Source organism: Ischnura elegans, chromosome 11 (assembly GCF_921293095.1).
Source record: "Ischnura elegans chromosome 11, ioIscEleg1.1, whole genome shotgun sequence".
Classification (NCBI taxonomy): Eukaryota; Metazoa; Arthropoda; class Insecta; order Odonata; family Coenagrionidae; genus Ischnura; species Ischnura elegans.
This window is the reverse complement of record NC_060256.1, coordinates 62,317,546-62,338,594: the sequence shown is the minus strand read 5'-3', so window position 1 is coordinate 62,338,594 and position 21,049 is coordinate 62,317,546. Positions and strand designations below refer to the sequence as shown.

General features: G+C 38.7%; 1 protein-coding gene across 1 annotated transcript in view; it reads right to left on the bottom strand.

Moving 5' to 3' along the window:
• Positions 1-441: 441 nt before the first annotated feature.
• LOC124167642 (homeobox protein vnd-like) overlaps positions 442-21,049 on the bottom strand; it is a 179,040-nt gene continuing 158,432 nt past the window's right edge. Inside the window, exons 5-6 of the mRNA XM_046545622.1 lie at positions 15,683-15,769; positions 442-3,267 (exon numbers count right to left, since the gene is read on the bottom strand). Coding sequence (XP_046401578.1) covers positions 2,707-3,267; positions 15,683-15,769 — 648 coding nt within the window. The 3' untranslated portion in view covers positions 442-2,706. The remainder of the gene's footprint in view (positions 3,268-15,682; positions 15,770-21,049) is intronic.

The window sequence follows — 21,049 nt, the reverse complement described above, 5'->3', positions numbered from 1 at the left end:
GTACGATAGTATGTTCACGTAAAAAACATTTACACCCACTAATGTTCATTTTTGACGTTAAATAGTCCACGCTGTCACTTACCTTACGTTTCTCTGAGCTTACCTTCAATTGACGTCAGTTACAATTTGTTTCGTAGATTCCGTTAAACTTACCTTATAATGTTTAACAGGGTTGAAATTCTAATTGCTTTCTAGCCTCCGCTATTAATGAATAACACGATAACAGTTTCTAATAGGAAACAGCGTTAAAAGCGGTATAGGGATAATTTGAAGGAATGGATATTATCACAAAAATGATACTCCTTTGTTTTTTTCATCAAGAATTTTATTTCATACAAAGACAATGAATAATTAATAGTGCCCTCTAAATTAAATAAAGAATGAAACATCCAACCGGTGTGTGTCATTAATGGACCAATTGTACTCTTTCTTTCTCTCACATCTTTTGTCCTCCGTTTGGTGAGATTGCCGGCATCTGGTGTGTAGGGCCAGAAGATGATGGTGGCTTAAGGATAAAGAGGAGGTATTGAAGCCAATACGAGTGCTCTTTTCAAAGAAGCATCCCATTGTTGCCTCGTTATCCTCTTTAAAAATTTACCATCCCATAAAATTCCTCCTATTCGCTGAGATATTGCAATCTCAAACTCGCGGTGACGTGTAAGAAATCATAATTATTATCAATAATTTGTTTTCTTTTAAGTATGGACCGAATAAAACCCACTCAAGGAAATCGTTGACAAGTTTGTTCACATCCTCACAAAATATGGCAACAGCGCCGCCATGTATATGTATCGACATATTCATTTATATATATATTTATATATATTATTAATTAATTAATTATATAAAAAGGGAAGAAATTTTCTCACTACTTACACCAATTGTTTTTTACTAGAAAATTTACATCAACAAACACAGAACTGTAGTAGTGAAATGTTTAATTTTTTTCCTTTCTCTCACGAACACGCTATAGCACACTCACAATTGTACACTCGACACCAGGGGAGAACTTATTTTCTTTTGCCGTCCATCGACTTTTCTCCCAGGCAACCCGAAGTTTGTCTCCGATTGCAACACATACTATCACTCACAAACATCAATTTAAATTTCCTGCTGGAACTCCTTAACATTCCACTAATATTAAATAGAAGGTTTAACTTTTTTGTATCGGTATCTTGGAAAAACTTTTCTTTTGTATACTGAGATTAATCATATGCTGGCCGAAAAAAACACCACATTAGCGTCCGGGAAATGGAGTATATCGTCAATTGGTTGACAAAACTTGCCTCGGCGCGAAGGTTGATATTCGAGATCACGATAAACACGCGTTTGCTGCTTAACTACTCAGTATCATATCGAATGTAATTAATGTCTTTCAAATATTCACTTCATTCCTCCCTTCTTTCCTCGTGGTAATTTATCTGAAGACATTTTTTGGAGCCCGAAGGAGGAATTAGTATGACGAAAACCTCGTAGGCAAATGTACACCACATGATAAATGCCTACGAAAATGGAATGAAAGTGAACAATCTTTGAATAAAATGAACGATTATGAAGTAGATAGCTCAAATCATTCACTTTATGATACCGCATATTGCCACAACCCATTTCATTTCAAAGTGAAGACTTGGTTCAGTGTATACGATGAATAAATCACATATTTTCACGTTGTTTGACAATGCTCGGCTCGAAAGCTCATCTATTCCATTCTTCAACATAACTGGTGGATGCACTACACTTTCAGATTTGCCAAATCGGCTTATCATTTCGCCTCACCATCCATTCGTCCAACTTATAATGCCGGGCGTTCACAAAAATACAAATTTTGGAGGAAGTGCCCAAAATTATGGGAAATGTACAGTATTGAATTTATAATATTAGAACAAATTAGCGGTTTAACAATCGATACAACTTGATTTCTTAGTCAATGAAACACCTGATCACTCACAAACTAGAACCAAAACAAAACAGCCATCCTAATTTCATCAAACTCTTGGCCAATTACCATCACTGGCACGCTAACAGCAGCCTGTCACTCGCTGTCATGGCTTCAAAGTATCAACACCTCTTCAGTTCCATCGAAAGGCATGGAATGAAGGCCTCATTGTAACTTATTTTGATTTGAGTGAAACATCGTGTCTGTCTTTCGGGAGCAGTTAGGTGCACACTTTTTGCTGACTACCAAAAAACGGTTTTAAGTAAAGAAATAAATGTTTGTCACTAAGTGGGTCACTGTTGTCCATAGCCTCCCGAGAATTCACCTACATGAAGATGATTCCGTGGCAAAACACTAATGACTGAGCCCTCACTGCATCTGGAGAGCTCAAATGGCTTACCATCTGATCCCAGATACATTTAACCAGACTTTCCCGTGTTTAAATACTACCGCGAGCACTTGAGTCACGACTTAGGTAGCAAGCGTTCATTGTTCACCGTAATTCACAACGAAGAGGATTTCGACCCCAGAAATAAACCTTCACAGCGTCCGTTATCGAAGAAACGGAAGTGATTGAAGCTTTAATTACGGGCCCTCCCTTGATGCTGCAGGTACAGGGAGCACATTTGTCACGAATTGGGTCGTAGGTGTTCATCATACCACTGGAAGTCAACCTGGTGAAGATGATTCTGCGCCCAAAACGCGAACGACTAGACCTTCTCAGCGTCCACTAGGGATTGATTGGCCAGCCGATCCACGAAAATTTAGTTTTACCAGGCCCTGCCTTGCAGTGGTAGGTACGAGGAGCACATGTTGGCGGCGGCAGCGGCCGCTGCGGCCGCCGCCGCGGCCTGCTGGTGCTGAACTGCACCCATCGCGGCCAGGTTCTGCCTCTGGTAGGCCATGTTGCTCAGCAGACTGGCGGTGCTCCCTCCTCCGCCGCAGGACTGCTGCTGGTGCTGCTGTTGGTGCTGCTGTTGCTGTTGGTGCTGTTGCTGCTGCTGCTGGTGCATCTGGTGTTGTTGCTGCTGTACCACCATCGAGGACGCGAGGGCGGAGGCGCTGGGGCTGTGCGAGCATGGGTTGCCGGGTGGTGACTGGCCGGAGACGGGGCTGGAGCCGAGCCCGGCGCGGCCGGCGGCGGCGGCTGCAGCGGCTGCGGCTGCTGCGGCGGCCACGGCCGACGAGACGCCTCCCCCGCCGCCGCCTCCGCCGCCGCCGCCCACCACAACGCCCAGGCCGGTCGGGTCGCCGGCGCCGCCGGTACCGGAGCAGGGCTTGCCGTCTTTCACGAGGACTGGTACGGCCACTCGTCTTGGAGAGCTCTGTGCCTTCGAAAAAACGCGGAATTTCTCTCTGAAATTATTTTCTCCCACAAAATTGCATATCACATTGATAAGCAAAAAAATCATTAGAAATATTTTGGAATGGACAGCAAATGTTATATACCGAATTTTTCTTCTAAGTTATATAAAAATGCATACATTTTCAGATCTATTCAGGAAACATTTAAACTGCGTGATCTTTTATGCCGTAAAGTTTAATGGTGAAATATGCAGCTGCCACAATAATTATGATTGAGTACAAAAATTTCACATATTTTAAATGTGAAGTCTTAAAATTCAATTTCTTCGTAAAGCAGGTCTGGGTTAGAAAGTGTTAATTATATTGAATAATAGCGGGTAGAGTGACCGGGCTGGATGCACATCAGCGTGGAATTTCCACTGACATTGGGCCTTGTGACTCTTGAAATTTTGTCCATGCCATCGTAAACATTTCAAGCAATTGTTACCCTTGAGTTTATAAGTCCCAGTTTAGTGGGAAAATTGTAGACTTTAGAAAATTACACTGGGAACGATGTGTTACGTTTTACTGTAACTCTTACGATCCATGAAACATCTTGAAAATACTGAATTGGATCAGTCTATGCAATAGAAATTAGGGTGGATGATGATTGGCAATCAAAGTAAAACATGAACATGGAAGATATACTAATTTTGGACTAAAGAAATAATTTTGATACACATTTGTGGAAATAAATCACTTTTATTTTGCAAGGATTAATACTTAATGTATTATCACTTATTTTTACTTTTTATGAGATCCCATGTTGAATCGAAAGAAAGCAGGGAGAAATAAGCACGGAAGCCGACGGCTACTCTACCTTTGTTTCAATCCATTTGTGAATCATTGGTAACAATGAGTGGCGTAATTATATCGGTTCAATTTTTAAAATACCGTCCATAATTATGACGAAAAGAGAAGTATACGCTAATTATGGGGCGTAAAGGAATCATATATATTATTTTTATTGAAAACTGTCCTAAACGTTTCATAGAAATAGATAAAAATCTGATGTGATTAAAATTTTTCATGACCAATATTTAAGAATTAGTTATGAAGAACCAAGACAGGTGTTACCAACCATTTTACTCTTATATGAGTAGAATAAATCAGGAATGCATACAAATTAAAATGCACTCAATTCATGCAGAATTTATGACAACATGCATTTGACATACCCTTTGAGACACATGACTCACGAAAACTCGTCGATGCCATCGTAAACATTTCAAGTAATTGTAACACTTGAATTTACAAGTATAAGTTTATTGGGGAAAATATAGTGTTCAGAAAATTATACTGGAAATGATGTGTTATGCCTTACTTTAAATCTTCCGATTCCTGAAAAGCCTTGAAAATACCGAACTGAAACGGTATATTCAATAGATATTATGGTGAATGTTTGGCAAACGGAAGAAAAAGTCCATTAGCGTAAACTGGTTTGCTTGGGTATAAGTAGTAATGTTGAAGCCACAAAGTAAATGTACATATTTATATGCTAGCAAGGGTTTCTCGTAGGTGGTATTAATTAATGAAGTGGGTTCTCTATCGTGGGAAACTGCGGTTTGAACCCAGGTTTACGGGATGGAAAACCTGTTTTCGAGTCACCAGTTCAAAAAGGCACGCTCCAATTGGACAATCAGTCGGAAGAACTTTAAGCTGAAAATTTCAAATTTCATCATTTAGACACCCTTAAAACGATATCAATGTCGGCCATCGATATATTGGAAGAAATGGGCCAGATAAACCGGAGGAAAACCCAGAAAGAGTTCACCTAGTTCTCTCAATAGTTTTCGGGGTTGGCTACGTCAAAGTTTTTACAGGATGACGTTTCGTGACCTATACTGGCTACATCTTCAGATGAGGTCAGAGTGTCAGCCATAATATAGGCCACCATAAGGCAGGATAAGCCAGTTCAATTTTTGCCAAAATAAAGGAGTTCAACTACATAACATGAAAGAAAAGCGCACGATTTTTCTTAACGACACCCTCAACTGATTTTTTGGGCACAAACTTCCTCCCGATGAAAGTGGATATCAATAGGGTGGTTTCCTATTATTTTTTTATTGCCTAAATCGAAAGATTATTAATCCTGGAGAACGTATTTCACGCTTTTAGATTTTTAAATGACTATATCTTTTTTTCGCGATTAAATGAAAAGTGAAAATTTTTTAAGAGCGCGAAAACGCGACGGCTAAGTATGAATGCTGGGAAAACTCAGTGTGACGTCGTTCTGGTTCCCGCTGCCGCAGGTGAGGTGACCTTGGGGCGAGGCTTTGAGCGCTGATACGACGCAGGCTGCTAGCAGGTAGCAGAGTACCCTGCTAGCTGGTAGCGCTTGGCTTAAATAAGGATTATTAATACCTTATCAAACGAAGAAAACTTTCCGACCTTAGGTAGTTTTAATAGGTGATTATTAAGGCATGTTTCCCTGAACTCTGTGCCTCATCCATGTAAAACTCCTATCTACTCGCATAGAAACTAGGTCCGTGTGACGTCACATGGAGTGGCATCGCATGGGCGCCAATCTGGCCTTTTTCAAATGAGGATAAAATTGACCATTGCCATTCGTCTAAACCGGTATTTCTAAAACCAAATAATTTGTATATTATGAATACACTAATGGTGGGTAACGAATCGCAATAAATGCCTTTCCTTTTCTTTGATGAAGGAAACTAACCTAGTGTAAAAGCTTAACTCTGCGTTGTACATATGCTAGCATGGATGCTAATCTGGGGGAGATTTCAATATTACTGCAAAGCCGAGAAAGTCTACAGTGGAAGTGTGGTTAGATGTTCGTAGTATGACTGAGGGGATAGGTATGTACTTTCCTTTCCTCTGGAACCTTCCCACAATGTGCATCAGATGGACTTGCAACCTGGGTGCATGGAAGGTGAAATTGGTGAATCAACTGCTTCCTTTCCTTGACGACCAAGGGTTCTCCACCGGACCGTTTCGGAGCCAATATTATTATCAGTCGGTTACCTCGAGAGGTTTGGGAAGAAAGCCAGTTCACAATTTTTCCCATGTCCCTGTCTGGTGGGGTAATTGGAGGAGTGGAGGGAGGCAAAGTGTAGACTCCATGGACGGGTAGGTTGAGAGAAAGGCTAAGGTTGGGTTCGGGAGGATTTGGAGATTATTTCGCTCGGATGGGCTTAGCCGGTGTCTTGGACGAGGGATGCCGACAATCGCGTCACACGCACCACTGGAGCCTGAGGTACTTAAAATTGGATGACTGGAAACTGAAACGGAGGGCGACGATCCAGTGCTTGGCGAAAGTGAACCGGTGAGAGGGAGACGGACTGTCAAAAGGGATACTAACTGCAGGAAGTGCAGCGGGAAGGCCATTTAAAGATACCGAAATCTTATTCCAGTGTTAAGAATCGAACTTAACGTGACCATTCACACCATTTCGTGGTCTGACTACGAAAGTAACATCAGCCATGATCTAATGTGCTAAATAAATCACTTAGTAATGTGCCGCAAAAACTTTCATTAGTCTGACCCAGAGTTTCGAATAGTAAATAGTCATTATCAAAGGTATAGGTAGACATTATCAAGGTAGTCATTATCAAGGGTATCAAAGTTTATAGTCATTGTCATCATTAACCGTTATTATGACTATATACTAGTCGAAACCCTGGGTCGGAACAATAAAAGTTTTTGTGGAACATTACTTAGTGTTTTATTTAGTACATTAGATATGTGGCTCCACCAAGTGATGCCCAAGGACGTGATATTTATCAGCCATTGTAACGATTTTGCAGGGTACAAGTTCAGGTCGTGTTTCTCTTTGATGTTGCGTTCCTCAGTTTCCAACCAATTGGCTATCTCCTGGGCGTTTCTCTTTATAAAAGTTTCAGAAACGATTAAAAGTCAAGGTTTTCAAGAGCAACTGAGTCATGGCATATGGGTTCAATAAGGGGTGAGTTCAAGAGTTTTGATGACAGAAACTGAGGTACTGCTGAAGGTGGAATGAAGGAAGGAGTTCTTAAGTAAAGAAGTGAAGGGTGTGATCGCTAACTGGTGAAAGGGAGACGGATTGTCAAAGAAGATACTAACTGGAGGAAGTACAACGGAAACGTTATTTAAAGATACTGCTATTTCATGCCAGTTCTAAGGATGGAACAAAAGGCAGCTATTAGTAACATTTCGAGGTCTAACTACGGTAGTGACATTAGGCTTCTAATGAAGTAAGCCATATCTTACGGATGCCAACATACTAAGGAAGATCAGATCATACAAATAAAATAAGAGAGGTAGACTGTAGAACCGACAGATTCAGAATGCCTTTTTTCCACGATCAATAAGAGATTATAACGGCATTGTTAGAACTCATAAATAGATTAGATGACTTGTACTAGATTAGATGAGATGTAGCCAACTAACTTATGTAAAACTTAATGCATGCTTCTGAATTTTATTATAATTTCTAACAGCATGTGGTAGTATAATTTCTTAGTATACGTGACGTTTTTTATTGACCGTGTGGTGTGCATGTGAGAGCCCAATTGCACGCTGCATGCTAGTGATTGATGACCCCATGCCAAACACCCTACAGGTGGCTCGCAGGGTATTATGTGGATGTAGATGTAAGCATGATAACGATTGCAGTGCCCAAGTTCAAGTCGTATTTCTCTTTTATGTTGAATTCCACTGCTCTCAACCAATTGGGTGTCTCCTGGGCGTTTTTCAAAATAAAAGTTTCACAAATAATTAAAATTCACTCTTTTTAAGAGCTACTGAGTATTGGCATAATTATGGGTTCAATTGGGGTTTGGGATGTGGTTATGGTTTAGGGCACATTTATCTATCCATTCCTATCTATCCTAAAGTTCAGTCATCTCTGCCGCAGATTGGCAAAGAGTGCGCGCTCATTTTAAAACAATACAGATATTACTAGTATTCCTGAAAGTATCCAATCTAGGGGAAAAAATCGGCGGCCTTAGAATACACCTCGTATGACTGTTGGGACAGGTACTTTCTTTTGCTCTCAAATCTTCCCACCATCCCCTGCAGAGCTACCGGTAAAAACGCAACCATCTCAATATGCTTCAAGCCCCACAGTCACCTATTATGACCCCCTCACCCCAAAACTGTTCCCTTCAAATCCGCAGTTACGGCGTTGCCCTCCCAATTAATGAGAGAATGAGCCACAGTTATTCCGCCTCATCGGTTCCTTAAAGGGCAGAAGGGTGGCCTGAGCCGGGGTAACGACAAACAAGGCGAAGATTGCTACGTGAAGAGGGAGAGGATTGGGGTGACGATTAGGGGGGGGGAGGTTAGGACCCCTGGGGGCACGGGGGAGGGGAGAAGTAGGAATTTCCCCCTTGCGTGTGCCTACTCCGTTCCCATGTTTCCCAAAATTGTTTTCGCATTTTCACTCTTCATCGACCCCGACGTCCCCTGAATCTATTCACGTGAGGTGTTGCTCACTGCCTGTTTACGAGGTCTGGTACAAGGTGCACGACTGACATTTCTGCACTCCGTATTCGTCGTCCTTACTCAAAGGCAATCACAGTTTTCAGGCTGGTTGTTCAGTCGCATATCAGCTTATCATGCAAGAATAGCTATGCTTTCCTTTTTTTTTGATCGTCTTTTTTACTTGCATTTCATGGGACTTATTGAAATGTATTAATATCGCTCACTCGGACACGGAAAGTGCAGTGGCATAGAGTCCTTTATTTTTAGACATAATAAATATAGTTAGCTGGTGTCTATTTGTGCCCGTCACAAAGGAAATCACAGCTTTTAGGCTGTTTTTTTTAGTCTCATTTCAAGTCATCATGGTATCTATACTTTCATATTTCATTGTCTTTTTTTACAGCGCTTATTTACACACGAAAAGTTCAGTGGCATAGAGTCATCTATTTTTAGACGTAATGAGTAATTTCGGCTGGTGTCCTTCGAGTTCTGTTACTAGGTGCACGACAAACATTTCTGCACTCGTATTCGTTGTCCTATCTTAAAGGCAATCATAGTTTTCAGGCTGGTTGTACAGTCGCATATCAAGACATCAATTAAGGAATTATATTTACAATTTAAAATATAATCAACAAAAGGTAATTTCCACACTTGAATATATTACTATATGAGCGACCATGGTTTCGACATTCTATGTCATTTTCATGGTAAACATACAGTGTCAAAACTATGGTTGACAAAGGAGTTGTATATTAAAATGAGGAAATTGCCATTTTTTGTTCATATTTTACACGGCTATGTCGCACATCCGCTGCGTCGAGCCTATCTTATCTATCATCTATGCTTTCTTATTTTTTTGTAATAGCATTTAAATTTCATAGGGCTTATTAAAAATAAAGGACTAAATGACACTGCGCTTCGGAAAGCCGCCAGCAGTAGTAAGTGATATGATTAAGTTATAGTAATGATATTAAATTTTAAAAATTGTACATAAATAAAGGGTATTATTCCTCAAATAAGTAAGACTTCTAACGTTTTTGAACCATATTTTTTTCAATAGAATATATTTATCTTATATTATTATGATTTAGTTGATTATTTGGTTAAAATTAAACTTTGCGCACTTTGGTATTACTAAATATGTGTATTGAAATGTAATGTAATTAGGCTCATCTGAAGATAATGAGATGTATTGCATTCTCTTCTGAGTGATCAATGTATCATAGTTGAAAATAATCTCTTTCTCATTGCTACCTTATAAACATATCTTTTTTTCCTTTGATAGGTTACCAAGTCATTATCCCCAGTGCCCTCTCAGAAAATATGATGATCTCGTGATGTTGGAATATTTTTGGAGTAAAAAGTGAGTAATAAACTATTTGAGACATTTTTATTCATTGCAAAATAGTTAAGCGTAACATGGCTTTAGTTATACGCCTTAATTTTTCAGCTCGGAATTATTTGATTTAAAAAGTCAGGCCCAAAATTAAAAAGCTTTTGTTAAAAATTCTATCATGTTTTTCCATACTTTCGTTATTTATTTCTTCATAAATATTGGAATTCGAGTAATTTAAATAGAATTTTACACTGTCCATACCTAGTTAATCTTAACTATCCATTAATGCATATTATTGTCCAAAATAATTTCGTGTGATGTAGCGAGATAGTAATTATGTCAAAAGATTACTTAGATCATTTTGTAGCTATATTGTAGTTTCATATTTTGCTTTATGAGAATATATTTATGAAGTGCTGCTTAGCGTTTTATGTCAGAAGATGTAATTAGTGATGGTTTTATCAAATTTTAAAGCAAATCATGATTTTTCATTGTGATTTTTAGAACGGAAGTTAAAAAGTTATCATGAACAATATCTTATTTTTGAAACGGGTGTCTGTAATCAGCCGAATATTTGATCTTTCCTCCAAATCATTAATAATGGAGAATATAAATATTTAGCCGTAAGTATTGCAACCATAAAAAATAACACAGCCTGTGCCATCTACAGTTAATAAAAATTTTGAGTACCGCATTTGTAATTGTTTATTCATTTAAAGCAGCCGTATAAAAACGACTCGCGAATACACATCTGTTATGCTCGAAAAAATATACTAGTATTTGTGTTAAGGAAAATTTCGTCTCAATCTGTAAACTTGGAACTACACGTGTCTTGTTATCATTTCCAAGGTTGTAACGCGCAATGAACCTTCGCTCTGTGAGTCCATAAAAAATAATTCATTCAAAAAAGGTTCGAAATCACTAACGATCGGCCATGTAAGCATTTTCCCTCCTGTGCGCTGCCGAGCCATGGGTTTTGTCAGCCATCATTTCTTTCCGCATCGCATGCCTTCGTTTTTTTGTTTTTAATCCCTACGCGTTCCTTTTATACACCAGGATTCTTCCGACGCAATTAACGAACGGGACATCGAACTTTGAAAATAATTAATCGGCGAAAATATCAGAAAAACCGGAGATACAAATCGAGAAAGGAGGAAATGGTTTGGGGGATCGAAATAAAAAAAAATGCGACACACGCTCCTATCTCAGCGCAGTCACATCGTTTGGCGGAACTCGTTCTTCATTTATTTCTTCCCGCAAACGAGGAGCGTTCTATTCGATCTTGCGGTTGATTTTGTTTCGGGAAAGGCGCGTGGAACGTGGTGAATGGCGTTTGGAGGCCATAGTTCGTTAAAATCGAAGATGAGACGAAAGAGACATGGGAGCGACGCGATGCGATCGTCTTCTGTTCTTTCCATCCCCCATGTTCATAAGTTTTCATTGGAGGAGCACAGAGGGAGGTAGCAAATGAATTTCCTCTCGACTGATGTTCTGGATTTGGTTCAGAATGTGTTCACAGCGGATACGTCGTTACATCCATGTGCAGTGGTTCTTCGTCTCGTCTCTTTTTTTGGTGATGAACCGGAATTTACGTCTCATTTTTTATTCCTTCACTTTTCCTGTTCTGTCGCATCTTCTATCGCGGAGTGGAATTATGAGGTAGGAAAATGATCACAGTCAATGAAGTATATTGCGACTTCAACGGTACAGGACGGTGCGATTTTTTTCCAATCGCGTTGCATCATTCCTTTCTGTAATCGATCTTCTGAAAGCAGTCGAGGTACTCGCTAGCACACGGTAATATTCCCTTGGGAAGCCTACAGCAAAATATCTACCGGAAGAATACGTGCTGAAGACTTATTAATAAAGATATATTTTGGGTTTCTTGCACATTTGAATGGTAAATCTACCATCAATATTAATACCAGTCACCAGTAATGCCACTAACTTACTCAGAAGTATGGTGTAACTGCTAATAATACAATATTATAAGTAAACCTACTTCGAGTTTTAACGGCTGTGAAGGATTTACGTTGCCATTGGCATGAACCCTGGACAGATGCTATGACATAATGTATTGCTGATGCTTCTTGACCAGTTCACCACGCTCCTAAATTTATTTCAGTAGTAATATAGAATTATGTGGTCAAATATTTCATTTATAGATGGTTGTAAATTTACATAGCTGTGTAAGTATAATCACTGTATTTATATCAATTCGTACGTACGTCTGTAGTGAAGAGTGAATGAATCAGCTGCATGCAATTATTGAAAATAATTAATTCTACTAAATCAGTAATTTAAAAATTCACAAATGGCACAGTGTGAATTCTCATGGAATGAAAATACCGTTTATCCAATTTTCTTAACCAGCTAAGACTTTCATCTAGAGGAATCTCATTGAAAGTCCTGTGAACGAGAGAATGAAAAAATATACATAAGGTATTCTTTTCAGATTTTTTTTCAAATCATATTTTCAGATTTCAGTGGCTTAATGTAATTATTTTTCTCTAAATTTATTTATCCACTCCCTCTCAATGGCATTCCTTAGGGGCATTTTTTCTCAGGAGGGGTTGGTTCTGAGGAATGCTTGAAGGCAGGATTTTTAGGCTACAGCGAAGATACGAAAAATCCAAGACGGGGGTTGAATAGGCCTCGGGTAGCGATTTGGGGAGCAGGAAGTGTTTGTGGAAGGATATCAAAATTCATAATTCTTTCAGGATGAGGGGAGAACCCTGATGCCTTATTCCACGGTAGGGGAGTTTGTATAAGATTTTTTTATTTTTTTTTACGGGAGATTTTAAATTTCCGCAAGTGAATGATGGGTTTTGAGATGGATTATGCGTGAGCAACGAGGAGGAAGACAGAAGATATAGCAGGGGATAAGTTAGAGGGTGGTTAAAAAATATATTTTAGATACTCTTTTTGGGGAGAATGGTGGTGGATGTAAGGAAAGGGAATAGCGTAAGAGAATATCTCAGTCTTCATCGATGCTATTGCACTCTTATGCTTTGGCACATTGGTATGCCGAATGGAAGAAATAAATAGTATAGATATAACTAGACTATCTTCTGGAAATTAGGTATTAATTCAACGCTCAGAACTATCTGTTTACTAGTCATGGACGGATGGAGACCTAGGTAAATACTGTCCTCGATTCTTATAGAAATTCAATCGAACGTTTTGCAATACGAAATAATTTATCACTCATGGAAAGATAGTCCCAAAAGTTTCTTCGCTTTCCTCCAATATGCAAAGGAAAGTAAGAATTTCATTTAGATCATACTTCATGATGTCACGATTCAATATGGAAAAATTTCCACCAAGTTTATTATTGTACATCAACCATTGACTCATAATCTACTATATGTCCTTTATAATCCAAACTTACTCCTTAATCTAAGGGGGAATTTGCAAATTATTTTTAAAATTATTTTTACGCGGGTCTTGAAGCGGGTTGCCATTAATATTGACGAATATGCACCGCGGAAGTTTTATTAATTTGCCTTTATAATTATTCAGTGGATGAAACGCGTCGCGCGAAAGTTAACATGGTGGAATAGTACCGTCCCGTTTCATTGACAAACTCCGCTGATTTTCGCCTACCATAGATACGTACTTATGGTATTGCCCTCAACCAAAAAGTCAGATAGAACCTTGCCAAACTGGTGCAGCAAAATCTGGACCCCCTGGACTGTGATCTTCATTCGACTTTCCCCTCTAGCGCCGATGTTTTTGTTTGTGTGAGTGGGAGTGAACTGGGACAATGCGGATGAGGGAAAAGGGGACAGTTATCGGCGGAGTTGGGGACAAAGAGGGATTTCGTCGAATAAGGGATTACGAGACTTGATTCCTTTCGTTTCATTTTCTTTTCCTCATCCTTCTCCTCTTTCAACGTCCGATCGGCGTTCCAGTAATTCCGCGCGACAACGCCAGAGGGAAGAGAATCTGCTGAGCTCGCGAAATTTTTTTTTCCCAGCAGTTTGCGCTTTTTCGGGCCGTATAAAAAAGAGGCTGGGGAGGAGGTTGATATTGCATTCACATAATTTTGTTCCTTTTCTTCCCTCTCTCTGTCATCGATGCGTTTTCTCGTTCATTCCAGTTCTCCAATTGGATGAGAACGTGTTTGTTGGAGGGAATTATGTTCTCCCCCGATAGATAGGTAGTGCTTACTTTGAAGAAAAGATTTTCTTTCTCGGATACCTTCATAAAAGTTATATGAGGAAAGACAAAAATTTTCATTTCTAAATACGCCTTTGTGTGGAGCAGACGGATTTAGTAAATGCGAGGGAATTAATGATTTCCAGTTCAAACAGTCATAGCTTTTCGGTCGATGTTTATACGAAGCATGATTCATATCGTTCCTTTTAGCCATTCTATCTACATTCAGGGATTCTTATTTGCTTGGTTCGTTGCCTCATTTTTAGGGATGAATCTGAATGGTGTGTATCGAAAGTATTTGGGTCCCCCATTTTACGTCATTTAGTTTTATTTGCTGGGGATTGTGTCATTATTTTCTGCATTAATGTTTCAAGATCAAGTATCCTTTAGGTTAAATACTAAAAATAGATATGGTAGGCAGAAAGCGTTCTTATTTTGAAAATTATTAGCAATTGTTTTCTGCAATGCCATTTTTTTATCACACAAAGGACTTAAATTGCAGAAATTAGTCACAAATAGTGCATTTTATCATACCTGGAGTCCAGATATGTGTTTAGCGAATACCATTAAGATAAGTGCATGTCTAAAATTTGATATGAGGAAATTGTGGAGGTATTTTCTACATAATTGGGATATGATTATCATGCGGAGGTGCAGAGGGTACATTACATGTGCGCATGCCAGGGAATTGCGTAAGCCCATACAATTTTCATAGAAGCTCATATTTCGCAAGCTGTTTTCCTTTTTTAGGAATCTTTCTTGATAGGGATGAATTCGTATGTATCTTATCATGATCTCTAAATATCTTTTGAAATTGCTCAACAAGGTATTTTCTCTTTTAGGAAATACGAAAGAACCTGTGAAACCTCGAAAGGCCTCTAAAGTAACCTCGGAAAAGAAACCTCTGCAGGGAAATTTTCTTATATTTTTCCAATGATAAAAATATGTTCCAATTTCACGTTTAAAATGACTGCGAGGAAATTTACATAAAATTAGCATTGAATGTAAATTATCATTGGAGGTAAAATGTCAATATTTATTTGTAGACTTTATTTTCCTTCCCACAAAAATTTTAAAATATCGTGGCTAATCATTGAGTAATTAACGAAGGAAAAATATTATGCGCAATCTCTTTCAAATTTGTATTTGAATAACACGTAGGTAAACCTATCTAAATCTATGAGTCAATGTTCTATTTGATGCAAACGATTCAACGATTAAAAAAACGCATGATAACAAATTCCATCATTCAGTTACTTTCATACCTAAAAAATGGATATCTTGGCTTGTGCTGTAAATAAGTGTATAATGCAATCTGATAGGAAATTGAAAATTATTCAGTAACTGTCAGTTATCATGTTCTTGTGAGCTTCATGAAGTGCTGTACATGTGGCGAGCTTTTCAAAACGAAGCGTTTGGAAAGCGTAAAAGAGCGTGAGAGGCTTAAAAATCTAATTAAATTACCTCAACACCCAGCTCACCTGGTTCTGTGCGTTCTGCTCTGCCATCGCCTTCTCTTTCGCTTGTCTCTTGCATTTATAGCGATGGTTCTGGAACCAGATTTTCACCTGTGGAAACACAGAACGGATGATATTAGTCACGAGAAATATAGTGCCCTGAAAATAAAGTAAAATCATGTAGAATTTGTGCAATTTTCACGGCATTCACTTGTAGAAAACATGCATTGAGATAATGCTCAATGATTTCCCCTTCAAAGAGGTAATAACTGAAGATTTAATTTTTGGTTGCTAACATAAATCGGAGCTGATTCCCACGGTCGTGTGGCATGTAGTAAAAAATATATTTTTCGCATATCAATTTAGTCCACTCACGCAGCAAGTTATTCGATATAAGTTTAACAATAATATAGATTTCCTAGGTACTGCATACGTATTAGGTGCTAGTCTTTAAATGATGCTTTAGTAAATTGATCGTGAATGGTTTATTTGTTAGAGGAGTTTTGAATTTTCAACTCATTTTTCCCCATCATGTTTGTACATAAGTAAATGTTGCTTAAATATAAAGCCTTGAGAAGAGGAAAAATGTCTTTAGTTAGTATTGCAGTCAGTTTTCATTTATACAAGGATTCTTTCATTGAACCAACCCATTTTCTTAAGATTACTTATAAATTTAAAGAAGTGGTTCACTTCTACTAAATTTTACAGCTAATGATGGCTACTAATTTTTTATCGTGCAATTAGGAAAAATAAACGGAATAAAACCTTAAGTACAACTAATATGATAGTATCACGAAGATGCCAGACCATTTTCTCTCCTATTATAATCATCATATTATTATCCTTTTAATGCCTGCCACCTGAAAGTGTTTGTCATCTTTTTCCTGAGAGGACTTTCAATCTTTATCATGCGAGAACTCTTCCAATTAAATTTAACTCGTCTTAACACTGCTTACTCAATTGCGAGGGACCCTTAATCCACCTCCAAGTCGGAGTATAAAGCAAAATATTTTTCCTCGAGCGTTTTTTTACCCGCAGAATTTCTTCGCGAGGAAGATCAAAGCGTCTCGAAGGAAGTTTTATTTTACTTCTTCCTCTTCTTCTTCAGGTTCTCGTGCGCGTTAAGGATCATCCCTTTTGCGAGGTGCAGATTGACTGGGTGAATAGATCGTTGAAGGCAAGGAGTCTGAATGGAAGGCTGCGGAGGAGGTGGTCTCTGAGGCATGGTGGAGCGGTAATAAGCGTGGGAAGGGTGAGAGGGAGAGGGTGGTTCGAGTGTCGCGCCCCCCGTCGTTGACGGGGTTGGGCTCAGTTGCCGTGGAGTCCGCGAGATCTCGAAATGTAAAATTGGGCGGCTATGGATGAGTATACTTGCTCTTTCTCTCCTTCTTTTTAGAAATTCTATCAATCTTTTATCGCAAGCGTGTGAGGAAGAGTCTTTTTTCATTTCATGTCACCATGTTTTTCATGGCATCCTTGTTGTGCGCCCTTGAATATGCAAATAGTTTATTCACCACTTGGGGTAATCTCCTTTTGGGACCAAAAAATTAAGTTTTACGTTGGTAGGTGAATTAATTGAATGCACTGAGTCATAAATACAAACGAAACATTAACCAGGAGGAAGAGTTCTCGGGTTTCCAGCCGGGTACAAGGTTTTTTTTGCACCGACGCACAGTGGGCTAGAATCGAAAAAAGCTGGCCAAAACCTCAAAATCGATTTTTTTGAGCTAGGAAGTTGAAACTTCGCATACACATTCTCAAATAAATTGTGCATAACTACCCAGATTATTTTGGTCCTGTGTTTTCACTTTAACAATATATGTGAGGTCAAAGTTGAGCAAATTTAGCGAAAAACGACCACCCTCGATTTTTTCTGAAAATTGCCGACTTTATCCTCGTGCAGTGGTTTTATAAATAGTTTTATCGACAAAACGGTTATACCATCCTAATTGACACTTCTTATTCTTTCATTTGAAGGGTTTTTAAAGATTTTGTTTCATCAATAACCATAGATACATAACAAAATGGCGGAGCCTGTTTTCAACCCATTTTTTCACATAAACGTAGAAAAAAAGTAGACATTGTCACCGGCTTACACTAAGTAACTTATATCATGTCGTTCTTTGAAGCTTCTATATTGTGAATCTAAAGTCATACCTTGCACCAATTTGCAACCCCGAATTTTAAATAGTTTTTTCGAACGCACGGACGACTCCGGTTCTGGCCGGTGGCGGCGGAGAGTACGGCGACGCGGCAAGCGGGGTGATGCAATATGGTCTCATTCACTTTTATGTGTGGATAACAGATATATTAGTGACAGAAAATAATCACCAGAAAATAAAATTTATAAATATTGCTACGAATGACTCTCATTATGCAATCGCTGGGCACTGCAAGAGGTGCACTGAAAGGTTTCCTTCTTTGAGTGCATTCCATGGAAAATGGACTTAAATCGCGTGCTTAAAGTGGGGAAACGGACTCATTTATTAACAAACAAGCTCTATATCTAGGCAAGAGCCCTCGATGACCCATAGCCTCCAATTCCTAACCTGCCATACATATTTATAGGCCTTCTGACAACGGTCGTTTTATAGTATTGTTGTAGTGCCGAGCCCTTCGAACTTGTTTTTGGTCTGAACTCCTGCTAGCTTTAAAAGTTTCGGAAGGCATATTGCTCACATCAAATAATGTATTCTTTCTAAGAAATACAGTTCATTTTAATGTATGCCTTATGCTCAATTTAAAGTATTGATTTAAATCTCTTACCTATATATCAACGTCATTATTCTTATTAAACTGCGCTGTTGACAAAATGGTTATCTTTCAGAAATATTTTACCATACAAACATAACTTAAACAAAAGCAACACAATTTACACTTTTCCCAACTAACATACTGCAATTATCACTGTCAGCAATAAAAGGTTACTGTTTTTCATTCAATATCTGACGAGTTTTTATCACTTTCACTGTCTGAGCTAAAGCATTGTTTTCCTTTTTCAAAAACAGATCCATTACATTTTTCGGCAAGCTGTGTGTTTCTTCCAGTTTAATCGGCGTAATTTTTGTCATTATCAGTTATGACATTAGGAGTTGTCTTCGGAATAAATCCCTATTTGTGGCCACTCGTGTCATTTTTCTAGTCAACCGTTCACGGAACTTTCTCACGTCCTTATACCGTGCCTATATCGCTTCCCCTGTCAGTTGTCGCAATTAAGAATGGACTCTTTTGCAATGTCAGCTCCTTGAATGAAGACCTTATGTACGGTTGGTGGCATACCATAATTGTATTTAAAGCGTCAGTGTGAGAGAGAGAAAATTAAATTATTTGGAGAGGAAATCTAGAATAATTGTGATGACTTTTGAATACTCGTGCCTGTTTCATGCTTGGCCTAAGGAACAGCATTTTTTACCTAAACAAGAAGGCACAAAGGTGCTCACGAGCAATAATTCATGAGACATAGGCCCTCGTTCCCACGTGTGATTATATTGCGCATGTCCTAACTGCTGCCAAAGCCGTGTTTGCAAATTTAAGTGCACTTTATATGCGACGCGAAACTTGGATCTGTGGAAATGTACGTTAAGATTCGAGTCGCAGTAAGATGCAGAACCATTTTTGGAAACTTCTTATATAACCTCTGCTACAATAATTTCACTCGGGTAAATGAAGTCATATACTCGCGTCACTCTCTCATCGCTTGGGTTAATATTATATCCCTGGCATTTCAGATTTTCGAAGACCCTTGCACCGAAATTTTGTGAGCTGCATGGACACAATTAATTAGTGAGAGGGCCTCTTAATCTGACATAACATAATACTCGGGGTTGCATTTTATCCACTTGGCAAGAGTTCTTGCCTCCGAGGATGGTCACTGTATCTTCCTTTTGCATTCGTTTTCCTCCTAGTCGTTCTCTCGATACAACCCTGAAAAAATGAATTGACGTCCATCTGCACTGACTAAACTAGAGCAATATGTAAATTGTGCTGCATAAGGAATAGTTATTAATTGCTTTAAATCAAGAATATAAATTAAATAACCTTACTGGATAAGAATAATGAACTCTTCAAGCACCAAGACAGTACTTGATTTGGAAAAATTCGGCAAAATCAAGTACTGTATTGAGCCATTTTCAATCACGTTTAAGGAATATATTATCTGTTATTGTTAAAACGTTTATTAGTTAGTAAAAGAGTCCGTTTCCACACTTTAAGCACGCGATTTAAGTCCATTTTCCATGGAATGCACTCAAAGAAGGAAACCTTTCAGTGCACCTCTTGCAGTGCCCAGCGATTGCATAATGAGAGTCATTCGTAGCAATATTTATAAATTTTATTTTCTGGTGATTATTTTCTGTCACTAATATATCTGTTATCCACACATAAAAGTGAATGAGACCATATTGCATCACCCCGCTTGCCGCGTCGCCGTACTCTCCGCCGCCACCGGCCAGAACCGGAGTCGTCCGTGCGTTCGAAAAAACTATTTAAAATTCGGGGTTGCAAATTGGTGCAAGGTTTGACTTTAGATTCACAATATAGAAGCTTCAAAGAACGACATGATATAAGTTACTTAGTGTAAGCCGGTGACAATGTCTACTTTTTTTCTACGTTTATGTGAAAAAATGGGTTGAAAACAGGCTCCGCCATTTTGTTATGTATCTATGGTTATTGATGAAACAAAATCTTTAAAAACCCTTCAAATGAAAGAATAAGAAGTGTCAATTAGGATGGTATAACCGTTTTGTCGATAAAACTATTTATAAAACCACTGCACGAGGATAAAGTCGGCAATTTTCAGAAAAAATCGAGGGTGGTCGTTTTTCGCTAAATTTGCTCAACTTTGACCTCACATATATTGTTAAAGTGAAAACACAGGACCAAAATAATCTGGGTAGTTATGCACAATTTATTTGAGAATGTGTATGCGAAGTTTCAACTTCCTAGCTCAAAAAAATCGATTTTGAGGTTTTGGCCAGCTTTTTTCGATTCTAGCCCACTGTGCGACGTTTCGAAGGCTAAGTATGCCATCGTCTTCAGGGTGAATCATTCACTCTGAAGACGATGGCAGACTTAGCCTTCGAAACGTCGGTGCAGAAAAACCCTTGGACCCGGCTGGAAACCCGATAACTCTTCCTCCAGTCTATTCGCCGGGAAAACCTTAGATCCTTCGAAACATTAACCAGACTCTGGATAAATTCAACACGTATGCCTATCAGGAAAAATAATAAATTATAATTTCAGAATCCTCGAATTTGATTAGGTTTCTATTATTGATTTCATAAAGTAGCCTATTTTAGACGACTTGCATCTGAAAGTTGTTAAGGCCGTTTTACACGGGGCACGGAATTGCGCAGGTTAGAACTGCATTAATTTCTAAAATGGCGTCGAATT